Source organism: Rattus norvegicus, chromosome 4, assembly GCF_036323735.1.
Source record: "Rattus norvegicus strain BN/NHsdMcwi chromosome 4, GRCr8, whole genome shotgun sequence".
Lineage (NCBI taxonomy): Eukaryota > Metazoa > Chordata > Mammalia > Rodentia > Muridae > Rattus > Rattus norvegicus.
The window spans coordinates 100,695,828-100,709,529 of NC_086022.1; the positions used below are offsets into that span (position 1 = coordinate 100,695,828).

The window sequence follows — 13,702 nt, forward strand, 5'->3', positions numbered from 1 at the left end:
GTAAAATAAGATTGTTTACCTGAAAAATTAACATTATGAAAGTTCCTGATCTTCTCCACAAACCATGTCTTCCAGTATTATTCTATTATTGTTCTGGGAATCATTGTTATCAAAATTATTCTTGGTGAGTTCCATGAGGAGTTGTGTAGCTCAATCATGTGGATACATTTACAGTCTTTTCCATACACACGGCTTGGGAATAATTTGAAAGAGTAGAGTCAAAACACTGTAAGAACCAAAAGATTGGGGAGTTTTCTCTGAGATTATAATTCCATGAATATCAGAAGATATACCTGCAAAATCTCACCTAAATAACTGCCCAAAGATGAGCTGAAAAAAGGAGGACACCTCTGACCTTGCCAAACTGGATGGGATAAACCCCATATGGTCTCAGTTCTACCCGACGAAGTATGCACAACTAAATAGAGCTAGGAACAGGAGATGTCTTCCTTCCAGGGCAGAGCGCAGCAAATTGATTGACTGTACAATAATGATCAATCCTGTAGATACATACACACACACACACACACACACACACACACACACACACACACATATGTGTGTGTGTGTGTGTGTGTGTGCGTGTATGTGTGTGTGAGTGTGTGTAAGTACATTTAATTATGCAGTAACAATTAATGGAATAAGAGGTGATGGATTACAAGTAGAGGAAGAAGGGATATTTGGGAGATTTAAGAGGGAAGAAATAAAAGAGACAAAACTTATTATTAAAATTCAATCTCACATATAAGTAGAAAAAAATGATAAAGCTGCACCACATCAATAACCTTCACAGGTAAATATGAAATTGCCCTATAAGCATTTATATACTGTTTAAAACTTTACTGTAGGTTTCAAGCCCAGTTACAAGACAAATAAAACATAAAATCTTATAATGAATATGACAAAAATCAAAACAATATTCGTTTCATAGCCTGGTGATTTGTTTTGTTGTTTTTGCTGCTGCTGCTGCTGCTATCCAAAGAGGAGCACATTCTCTACAAATAAACCCAAATAAACCTGTACTGGCTCTCTGATCTAAAACATAAGAGGACCACAGGCCTCTTGAGTTACTGACCTGACCAGTGCCATGGCCATTCCTACCATTTGCTGATTTGCATGTGCCCAGAGGCCAGCCCACTGCTCAGTTGACTTCTTTATAGTCAGGTCTCACCCCGTGCTGGAGTCAGCTTCACACATGTTACACAGAAACATGAACGTGCCCACTCAACTCCTTGGGTTGCTGATACTCTGGCTTACAGGTAAGGAAGACTGAATAAACTGAAATTTATACAGATCAGTGTGTTAAGTGCTCAGTGGATGGTGTCCATAAATGTTGTCTTTTACCAAGATAAATTGTACGGGAATTCTTTTTCAATTTTCAATCTCAGGTGGTAAATGTGACATCCAGATGACACAGTCTCCTGCCTCCCTGTCTGCATCTCTGGAAGAAATTGTCACCATCACATGCCAGGCAAGCCAGGACATTGGTAATTGGTTATCATGGTATCAGCAGAAACCAGGGAAATCTCCTCAGCTCCTGATCTATGGTGCAACCAGCTTGGCAGATGGGGTCCCATCAAGGTTCAGCGGCAGTAGATCTGGCACACAGTATTCTCTTAAGATCAGCAGACTACAGGTTGAAGATATTGGAATCTATTACTGTCTACAGGCTTATAGTGCTCCTCCCACAGTGATTCAGGCCATGACATAAACCACCCAGGGAAGCAGAAGTGAGAGACCACTCTACTGCAAATGCTTCTTCTGGTGTCTCTGGCTGCTGAGACTATTTCCCTTAGGACTAACAACATCCATATGAATAACATTCCTATTTATTCAGTCTTTTTTACCTGTAAGCCAGAGCAGCAGCAACTCCAGGATGTGACTAGAAGCACTCATGCCTGTGTATGACATGTGTGAGGCTGACTCTAGCACACGGTATGACCTGGGGATAAAGAAGTCCTCACATCAGTGGGCTGTGCTCTGGGTATATGCAAATCATCAAAGGCTAGGAACAGCTGCAGCCAGGTCAGTGATCCATTAAGAGGCCATGAACCTCTGATGGTTGAGATCAGAGAGACAATATGGGTATATCTGTAGGGAGTATGCTCATCTTAAAAAGAACAGCTCCAATCTATGAGTTGCACTTATTTTGATTTCTGCCTGGTTCAATGCAGAATTTCCTTATTATGTTTCCTTTCATGGCCTAGGCTCTAAGATATGAACTAATTCTGGGAAATAAATAATTAATTAAATAGTCCTCTCATAGGTATTTGCAGATGTTATTAAGATGATGCAGCTACTATTTTTTCTAATTATTGTTTCTGAGATTGCATTTTAATTATGACATTTCTACTTTCTTCCCTCCAAATCTTCACAAATATTCCTATTTACTCCTTTTTAAATTCATGGCCTCTTTTTTCATTACTTTTTTATTTAATGCAAATATACATTTCTGACTAAATGAATATTCCAAGATATCAAATGTTAATAATTCCATATACACTTACTCACACGTACATTTTCAGGTTAATTATTTGGATTCTGTGGAATTAGAGTGTTTTCAAGCCACCGTGTGGATACTGATAATGAATCTAGGTCCTCTTCAAGAACAGTAAATCCATTTAGGTGCTGAGACATTTTAAAACCATCTCTGAAACTTATAACTTTATGTATATTATGAACTTTTTAAAAGCACATTCATGTTTATAATTTTGGCCCTTTTCATTGTGTCCTTAAAACTCACCTTCTGTGATGTGTTTTTTGTAAGCATGGTACAAAACATTCACATAGAGAGCAATCATACGAAGTGTATTTATTTTCTAGAGATGCTTAGACTTGAATTTATTATTACAAACATCCCAGGACCAGAAATGCTTCAGGAGGAAGACAATGAGTATGTGTGCTAAATCTGCATAACAACTGAGAGAGTCAACAGAGAATCCTTTCTTATTTCTTTTTTTAATTAATGTTTTAGATATTCTCACTATATTATAGTTTAACTTTCTAAAGTCTTTTCAATGAATTTTACATTTAATTTTATGCCAAATTTTCCTATTTACATCTCGCCCTACCAACTTACCTCCTTATTGCTCTGACTAGGATTTTGAGTACTATATTGAATAAGTAGGGAGAGAGTGGGCAGCCTTGTCTAGTCCCTGATTTTAGTAGGATTGCTTCAAGTTTTTCTCCATTTAGTTTGAACTTAGGTACTTGTTTGCTGCATATTGCTTTTATATGTATAGTTATAGGCCTTGAATTCCTGAACATTACAAGACTTTTATCATGAAGGTGTGTTGAATTTTGTCAAGTGCTTTCTCATTATCTCATGAAATGACATGCATTTCTTTTTTCTGGAATTTCTTCATACAGTGGATTACACTGAAAGATTTCTGTATATTCAACTATCCCTGCATCCCTGGGATGAAGCCTAATTGATCGTGATGGATGACCGTTTTGATGTTTTCTTGGATTCAGATTGCAAGAATTTTATTGAGTATTTTTCCGTTGATGTTCATAAGGGAAATTGATCTGAAGTTCTCTTTCTTTGTTGGATCTTTGTGTAGTTTACATATAAGTGTAATTATAGCTTCATAGAAGAAATTAGGTAGTTCTCTGTCTGTTTCTATCTTGTGGAATTATTTGGACGGTATCATTATGAGGTCTTCTATTAAGGTCTGATAGATTTCAACACTAAACCCATCTGGTCCTGGGCTCTTTTTGTTGTTGTTGTTGTTGTTATTGCTTTTGTGAGATTTTTAATAACTGCTTGTATTTCTTTAGGAGTTATACAACTTTTTAGATGTTTCATCTGATCCTGACTTAGCTTTGGTACCTGGTATTTGTCGAGGGAATTGTCCACTTCTTCCAGATTTTTAAGCTTTGTTGAATAAAGGCTTTTGTAGTAGGTCTCATGATATATTTTTTTTTGGAATTTTCTCAGATTCTGTTGTTATGTCTCCCTTTTCACTTCTGATTTATTTAATTTGGTTACACATTCTGTGTCCTCTGGTTAATCTGCTTAATGGTTTATCATTATTGTTGATTTTCTTAAAGAACCAGCTCCTGGTTTTGTTGATTCTTTGTAAGTTATCTTTGTTTCTACTTGGTTTATTTCAACTTTGAGTTTGATTATTTCCTGGCTTCTACTCCCCTTGTGCATATTTGCTTTTCTTGTTTCAGAGCTTTCATGGGTGCTATCAAGAAGCTAATGTATGCTCTCTCCTGCTTCTTTTTGGAGGCACTCAGAGGTATGAGTTTTCCTCTTAGATCTGCTTTCACTTTTTTCCCATAAGTTTGGGTTTATCGTTCCTTCATTTCCATTAAATTCTAAAAAGTCTTTAATTTCCTTTTTTTATTTCTCCCTTGACCAAGTCCTTATTGAGTAGAGTTTTGTTGAACTTCAATTTACATGTGGGCTTTCTGTTGTCATTGTTGTTATTAGTCTGTGGTGATCTGATAGGATGCACAAAGTTATTTCAAAATTCTTATATCTGTTTAGGCCTGTTTTGTGACCAATTATATGGTGAATTTTGGGGAAAGTAGCGTGAAGTGCTAAGAGGAAGGAGGTATATCCTTTTTTCTTTTTTTTTTTTGTTTCTTTTTTCCTTATTAACTTGACTATTTCTTACTTACATTTCGAATGTTATTCCCTTTCCCGGTTTCCGGGCCAAAATCCCCCTAATCCCTACCCCTCTCCTTCTATATGGATGCTCTCCTCCCCATCCTCATCTTCCCCGCATTACTGCCCTCCCCCCAACAATCACGTTCACTGGGGGTTCAGTCTTAGCAGGACCAAGGGCTTCCCCTTCCACTGGTGCTCTTACTAGGATATGCATTGCTACCTTTGAGGTTAGAGTCCAGTGTCAGTCCATTTATAGACTTTGGGTAGTGGCTTAGTCCCTGGAAGCTCTGGTTGGTTAGCATTGCTGTTCATATGGGGTCTCGAGCTCCATCAACCTCTTCCAGTCCTTTCTCTGATTCCTACAACTGGGATCCCATTGTCAGTTCAGAGGTTTGCTGCTGGCATTCGCCAATGTATTTGCTGTATTCTGGCTGTGTCTCTCAGGAGAGATCTACATCCGATTCCTGTCAGCCTGCACTTCTTTACTTCATCCATCTTGTCTAATTGGGTGGCTGTATCAGTATGGGCCACAAGTGGGGCAGACTCTGAATGGGTGTTCCTTCTGCCTCTGTTTTAATCTTTGCCTCCCTATTCCCTGTCAAGGGTATTCTTGTTCTCCTTTTAAAGAAGGAGTGAAGCTTTGGCATTTTGATCATCCGTCGAGTTTCATGTGTTCTAGGCATCTAGGGTAATTCAAGCATTTGGGCTAATAGCCACTTATCAATGAGTACATACCATGTGTGTTTTTCTGTGATTTGGTTACCTCACTCAGGATGATATTTTCCAGTTCTCTCCATTTGCCTATGAATTTCATAAAGTCATTGTTTTTGAGAGCTGAGTAATATTCCATTGTGTAGATGTACCACATTTTCTGTATCCGTTCCTTTGTTGAAGGGCATCTGGGTTCTTTCCAGCTTCTGGCTATCATAAATAAGGCTGCTATGAACATAGTGGAGCACGTGTCTTTTTTATATGTTGGGGCATCATTTGGGTATATGCCCAAGAGAGGTATAGCTGGGTCCTCAGGTAGTTCAATGTCCAATTTTCTGAGGAACATCCAGACTGATTTCCAGAATGGTTGTACCACTCTGCAATCTCACCAACAATGGAGGAGTCTTCCTCTTTCACCACATCCTCGCCAGCATTTCCATTCACCTGAGTTTTTGATCTTAGTCATTCTCACTGGTGTGAGGTGAAATCTCAGGGTTGTTTTGATTTGCATTTCCCTTATGACTAAAGATGTTGAACATTTCTTTAGGGGTTTCTCAGCCATTTGGCATTCCTCACCTGTGAATTCTTTGTTTATCTCTGAACCCCATTTTTAATAGGCTTATTTGTCTCCCTGAGGTCTAACTTCTTGAGTTCTTTAATATTTTGGATATAAGCACTGTATCTCTTTTAGGATTGGTAAATATCTTTTCCCAAAGTGTTGGTTGCCATTTTGTCCTAACCACAGTGTCCTTTGCCTTACCGAAGCTTTGCAGTTTTATGTGATCCCATTTCTCAATTCTTGATCTTAGAGCATAAGCCATTGGTATTTTGTTCAGGGAATTTTCTCCAGTGCCCATGTGTTTGAGATGCTCCCCCACTTTTTTTTATTAATTTTTTCATTGACATAAGTATTTCTTATTTACATTTTGAGTGTTATTCCCTTTCCCTGTTTCAGGGCCAACATCCCCCTAGCCCCTCCCCCTCCCCTTCTTTATAGGTATTCCCCTTCCCTTCCTCCCCCCATTGCCGCCATCCCCCCAACAATCACGTTCACTGGCTTCCCCACTTTTTCTTCTGTTAGTTTGAGTGTATCTGGTTTGATGTGGAGGTCCTTGATCCACTTGGACTTAAGCTTTGTACAAGGAGATAAGCAAGGATCATTCTGTATTCTTCTACATGATGACCTCTAGTTGAACCAGCACCATTTGCTGAAAATGCTATCTTTTTTCCATTGTTTCGTTTTGGCTCCTTTGTCAAAATTCAAGTGACCATAGGTGTGTGAGTTCATTTCTGGTTCTTCAATTCTATTACATTGGTCTATCTGTCTGTCTCTGTACAAATACCATGTAGTTTTTATCACTATTGCTCTGTAATACTGCTTGAGTTCAGGGATAGTGATTCCCCCTGAAGTCCTTTATTGTTGAGGATAGATTTAGCTATCCTGGTTTTTTTTTATTATTATTCCTGATGAATTTGCAAATTGTTCTGACTATTTGAAGAATTATATTGGTATTTTTATGGTGATTGCATTTAATCTGTAGATCGCTTTTGGTAAAATGGCCATTTCTACTATATTAATTCTGCCAGTCCTTGAGCATGGGAGATCTTTCCATCTTCTGAGGTCTTCTTCAATTTCTTTCTTCAAAGTCTTGAAGTTCTTATTGTACAGATCTTTTACTTGCTTGGTTAAAGTCACACTGAGGTACTTTATATTATTTGGGACTATTATGAAGGGTGCCCTTTCCCTAATTTCTTTCTCGGCTAGTTTTTCTTTTGTGTAGAGGAAGGCTACTGGTTTACTTGAGTTAATTTTATACCCAGCCACTTTGCTGAAGTTGTTTATCAGCTTTAGTAGTTCTCTGGTGGAACTTTTGGGATCACTTAAATATACTATCATATCATCTGCAAATAGTGATGTTTTGACTTCTTCCTTTCCATTCTGTATCCCCTTGATCTCCTTTTATTATCTGATTGCTGTGGCTAGAACTTCACGAACTATATTGAATAAGTAGGGAGAGAAGGGCAGCCTTGTTTAGTCCCTGATTTTAGTGGGATTTCAAGTTTCAAGCTTCAAGTTTCTCTCCAATTAGTTTAATGTTAGTAACTGGTTTGCTGTATATTGCTTTTACTATGTTTAGATATGGGCCTTGAATTACTATTCTTTCCAGGACTTTTATCATCAATGGGTGTTGAATTTTGTCAAATGCTTTCTCAGCATCTAATGAAATGGTCATGTGGTTTTGTTCTTTCAGTTTGTTTATATAATAGATCACGTTGATGGTTTTCCGTATATTACACCATCCCTGCATGCCTGGGATGAATCCTACTTAATCATGGTGGATGATTGTTTTGATGTGCTCTTGGATTCGGTTTGCCTGAATTTTATTGTGTATTTTTGCATCGATATTCATAAGGGAAATTGGTCTGAAGTTCTCTTGCTTTGTTGGGTCTTTGTGTGGTTTAGGTATAAGAGTAATTGTGGCTTCATAGAAGGAATTCGGTAGTGCTCCATCTGTTTCAATTTTGTGGAATACTTTGGACAGTAAAGGTATGAGGTCTTCTATGAAGGTATGATAGAATTCTGCACTAAACCTGTTTGGACCTGGGCTCTTTTTGGTTGGGAGAACTTTAATGACTGCTTCTACTTCATTAGGCTGTATGGGGTTGTTTAAATGGTTTATTTGTTCATGATTTAACTTCGGTACCTGGTATCTGTCTAGGAAATTTTCATTTCCTGCAGATTTTCAAGTTCTGTTGAATATAGGCTTTTGTAGTAGGATCTGATGACTTTTTGAATTTCCTCTTATTCTGTGGTTATGTCTCCCTTTTCATTTCTGATTTTTTTTTTTAATTTGGACACACTCTCTGTGTCCTCTCATTAGTCTGGCTAAGGGTTTATCTATCATGTTGATTTTCTCAAAGAACCAACTTTTGGTTCTGTTGATTCTTTCTATGGTCCTTTTTGTTTCTCCTTGTTTGATTTCAGCTCTGAGTTTGATTATTTCCTGCCTTCTACTTCTCCTGGGTATATTTGCTTCTTTTTGTTCTAGAGCTTTTAGGTGTGCTGTCAAGCTGCTGACATATGCTCTCTCCTGTTTCTTTCTGCAGGCACTCAGAGCTATGAGCTTTCCTCTTAACACAGCTTTCATTGTGTCCCATAAGTTTGGGTATGTTGTACCCTCCTTTACATTAAAGTCTAAGAAGTCTTTAATTTCTTTCTTTATTTCTTCCTTGACAAGGTTATCGTTGAGTAGAGCATTTTTCAACGTCCATGTATATGTGGGCATTCTTCCCTTATTGTTATTGAAGACCAGCTTTAGCCCATGATGGTCTGATAGGACGCATGGGATTATTTCTATCTTTCTGTATCTGTTGAGGCCTGTTTTTTGACCAATTATATGGTCAAGTTTGGAAAAAGTACCATGAGGAGCTGAGAAGAATCTATATCCTTTTGCTTTAGGATAGAATATTCTATAAATATCTGTTAAGTCTATTTGGTTCATTACTTCTCTTAGTCTGTCGACATCTCTGTTTAATTTCTGTTTCCATGACCTATCCATTGATGAGAGTGGGGTGTTGAAATCCCCTAATATTATTGTGTGAGGTGCAATGTGTGTTTTGAGCTTTAGTAAGGTTTCTTTTATGTATGTAGGTGCCCTGGTATTGGAGCATAGATATTTAGGATTGAGAATTCATCTTGGTGGATTTTTCCTTTGATGAATATGAAGGGTCCTTCCTTATCTTTTTTGATGACTTTTAGTTGAAAATTGTTTTTTTTTCAATATTAGAATGGCTAGTCCAGCTTCCTTCTTTCGACCTTTTGCTTGGAAAATTGTTTTCCAGCCTTTCACTCTGAGGTAGTGTCAGTCTTTATCTCTGAGGTGTCTTTCCTGTAGGCAGCAAAATTCAGGGTCCTCATTGCATAACCAGTTTGTTAATCTTTGTCTTTTAGTTGGGGAGTTGAGACCATTGATGTTGAAAGATATTAAGGAATAGTGATTATTGCTTCCTGTTATATTCATATTTGGATGTGAAGTTATGTTTGTGTGCCCTTCTTGTCAGTAGTACCCACCTATCCGGGCGGTGAGCTCTCTCTTATCCTTTTGTTTTTGAATGAGATGTTCTATAAATATTTGTTAAATCCATTTGGTTCAAAACTTCTGTTAGTTTTTCTATATCTCTGTTTAATTTCTGTTTCCATGATCTGTCCATTGATGAGAGTGGGGTAATGAAATCTTCTATTATTATTTTGTGAGATGCAATGTGTGCTTTCAGCTTTAGTAAAGATTCTTTTATTTTATTTAATATAGTAAAAATGGCCATTTTACCAAAAGCAATCTACAGATTCAATGCAATCCCCATCAAAATACCAATCCAATTCTTCAAAGAGTTAGACAGAACAATTTGCAAATTCAACTGGAATAACAAAAAACCCAGGATAGCTAAAGCTATCCTCAACAATAAAAGGACTTCAGGGGGAATCACTATCCCTGAACTCAAGCAGTATTACAGAGCAATAGTGATAAAAACTGCATGGTATTGGTACAGAGACAGTCAGATAGACCAATGGAATAGAATAGAAGACCCAGAAACGAACCCACACACTTATGGTCACTTGATTTTTGACAAAGGAGCCAAAACCATCCAATGGAAAAAAGATAGCATTTTCAGCAAATGGTGCTGGTTCAACTGGAGGTCAACATGTAGAAGAATGCAGATCGATCCATGCTTATCACCCTGTACAAAGCTTAAGTCCAAGTGGATCAAGGACCTCCACATCAAACCAGACACACTCAAACTAATAGAAGAAAAACTAGGGAAGCATCTGGAACACATGGGCACTGGAAAAAATTTCCTAAACAAAACACCAATGGCTTACGCTCTAAGATCTAGAATCGACAAATGGGATCTCATAAAACTACAAAGCTTCTGTAAGGCAAAGGACACGGTGGTTAGGACAAAACGGCAACCAACAGATTGGGAAAAGATTTTTACCAATCCTACAACAGATAGAGGCCTTATATCCAAAATATACAAAGAACTCAAGAAGTTAGACCGCAGGGAAACAAATAACCCTATTAAAAAATGCGGTTCAGAGCTAAACAAAGAATTCACAGCTGAGGAATGCCGAATGGCTGAGAAACACCTAAAGAAATGTTCAACATCTTTAGTCATAAGGGAAATGCAAATCAAAACAGCCCTGAGATTTCACCTCACACCAGTGAGAATGGCTAAGATCAAAAACTCAGGGGACAACAGATGCTGGCGAGGATGTGGAGGAAGAGGAACACTCCTCCATTGTTGGTGCGATTGCAAACTGGTACAACCATTCTGGAAATCAGTCTGGAGAATCCTCAGAAAATTGGACATTGAACTGCCTGAGGATCCAGCTATACCTCTCTTGGGCATATACCCAAAAGATGCCCCAACATATAAAAAAGACACGTGCTCCACTATGTTCATTGCAGCCTTATTTATAATAGCCAGAAGCTGGAAAGAACCCAGATGCCCTTCAACAGAGGAATGGATACAGAAAATGTGGTACATCTACACAATGGAATATTACTCAGCTATCAAAAACAACGAGCTTATGAAATTCGTAGGCAAATGGATGGAACTGGAAAACATCATCCTGAGTGAGCTAACCCAATCACAGAAAAACACACATGGTATGCACTCATTGATAAGTGGCTATTAGCCCAAATGCTTGAATTACCCTAGATGCCTAGAGCAAAGGAAACTCAAGACGGATGATCAAAATGTGAATGCTTCACTCCTTCTTTAAAAGGGGAACAAGAATACCCTTGGCAGGGAAGAGAGAGGCAAAGATTAAAACAGAGACTGAAGGAACACCCATTCAGAGTCTGCCCCACATGTGGCCCATACATATATAACCACCCAATTAGACAAGATGGATGAAGCAAAGAAGTGCAGACCGACAGGAGCCGGATGTAGATCGTTCCTAAGAGACACAGCCAGAATACAGCAAATACAGAGGCGAAGGCCAGCAGCAAACCACTGAACTGAGAATAGGACCCCCGTTGAAGGAATCAGAGAAAGAACTGGAAGAGCTTGAAGGGGCTCGAGACTCCATATGTACAACAATGCCAAGCAACCAGAGCTTCCAGGGACTAAGCCCCTACCCAAAGACTATACATGGACTGACCCTGGACTCTGACCTCATAGGTAGCAATGCATATCCTAATAAGAGCACCAGTGGAAGGGGAAGCCCTGGGTCCTGCTAAGACTGAACCCCCAGTGAACTAGACTGGTGGGGGGAGGGCGGCCATGGGGGGAGGGTTGGGATGGGAACACCCATAAGGAAGGGGAGGGGGGAGGGGGACGTTTGCCCGGATACCGGGAAAGGGAATAACACTTGAAATGTATATAAGAAATACTCAAGTTAATAAAAAAAAATATTTAAAAAAAAAGATGGGGAACAGGCCGAAGAATGTGGTATGATGAACCTACTAGAATTTATTTGGCGTAATCCTCATATATGGCAAGCACTTATAAAATAAAAGCCCTAAAAACACTGAGATATATTTTACAATACACAATATGTATGAATTTATCTCATGATTTTGAGTAGTAGCCCAAGTTCTGCAATTAAAGATAAGGAAGCATTTCTTTTTATCTCTTATGCTTGAAAATAATTTTAAAATATTCCTAAACTTATATATCAAAATAAAATGCAACATTAATGTGTCAGTTTGTACTCATCTTAGTAATATTGGTTATGGGGGGTAATGCCTCTGAAACAAGTGATTTCAAATTTGCCAATGAAAAATTAAATAAAACCTTGGCGTTGCAATTGCAAAAAAAAAAAAAAAAGATTCTTTTATGGATGTAGTTGACCTTGCATTTGCAGCATAGATAAATAGGATTGAGAGCTCATCTTGGGGGATTTTTTCTTTGATAAATATGAAGTTGATGAAGTTTGGTTGAAAGTCAATTTTATTCGATATTAGAATGGCTACCCCAGGCTATTTCTTTGGACCATTTCCTTTGAAAGTTGTTTTTCAGACTTTTAATATATGGCAGTGTCTGTCCTTGTCCTGAGGTGTGTTTCTTGTATGCAACATAATGCTGAGTCCTCTTTATGTATCCAGTTTGTCAGTCTATGTCTTTTTATTCTGGAATTGAGTCCACTGATTTTAAGAGCTATTAAGGAATAGTGATGGTTGCTTCCTGTTATTTTCATTGTTATAGGTGGAATTACGTTTGTGTGTGTCTCTTATTTTGGTTTGGTGCAAGGGGTTTATTCTCTTGCTTTTTCTTGGGTGTAGTTTCCCTCCTTGTGTTGGACTTTTCCATCTATTAACCTTTGTAGGACTGGATTTGTAGAAATATATTGTGTAAATTTGGCTTTGTCATAGAATATATTGGTTTCTCCATATTTATTAATTGAGAGTTTTGCTGGCATAGTAGCCTGGACTGGCATTTATGTTCTCTAAGGGTTTTTATGTCATCTGCCCATGATCTTCTAACTTTCATAGTATCTGGTGAGAGGTCTGCTCTAGTTCTTATAGGTCTGCTTTTATATGTTGCTAGATCTTTTTCCCTTACTGCTTTTAATATTATTTTTTCTGTTTTGTGCTTTTGGTGTTTTGAATCTTATGTGACAGGAGGAATTTCTTTTCTGGTCCAATCTATTTGGAGTTCTGTAGGCTTCTTTTATGTTTATTGGCATCTCTTTCTTTCGGTTAGTGTAGTTTTCTTCAATAATTTTGTTGAAGATGGGTACCGGGACTTTAATTAGGAGTCTTCACTCTCTTCTATGTGTCTTATCCTTAGGTTATATCTTCTCATTGTGTCCTGGATTTCCTGGATATTTTGGGGTAGGACCCCAAAATATCCCCAAAGGGGATATTTTGCATTTTACATTATCTTTGATGTTTATGTAGTTGTTTTCTACCTCTGATATTCTCTCTTCTATATCTCTTTTACTCTCTTGGTGATCCTTGCATCTATGACTCCTGATCTCTTCCCTAGGTTTTCTGTCTCCACGTTTGTTTCCCTTTGTTCTTTCTTTATTTTTTATATATCCATTTTTAAATTTTGGATGGATTTCATCAATTCCTTCACCTCTTTGGTTGTGTTTTCCTGTAATTGTTTACACAATTTTTTGTTTGTTCTTGTAGGGCTTCTAATAATTTACTTGAGTTGTCCCATCTTTTTCTGAGGATATTATTTATGTCTTTCTTAAAGTCCTCCATCATCATTATGAAATGTGATTGTAAACCAAATCTTGCTTTTCTGGTGTGTTTGGATACCCAATATTTGCTTTGGTAGGAGAACTGGGCTCTGATGATGCCAAGTAGTCTTGGTTTCTGTTTCTTAGTTCCTGGTGTCAGGCTCTGGACACAC

The 13,702-nt window shown here is 37.9% G+C and overlaps 1 gene segment (V, D, J or C); it reads left to right on the forward strand.

The window, feature by feature from the left end:
• The first annotated feature begins 1,113 nt into the window (after nucleotides 1–1,113).
• LOC690275 (immunoglobulin kappa chain variable 12-41-like) lies at nucleotides 1,114–1,711 on the forward strand. The segment is given in 2 exon segments: nucleotides 1,114–1,259; nucleotides 1,389–1,711. Coding segments are annotated over 2 exon segments (387 nt in total).
• Nucleotides 1,712–13,702: the final 11,991 nt, after the last annotated feature.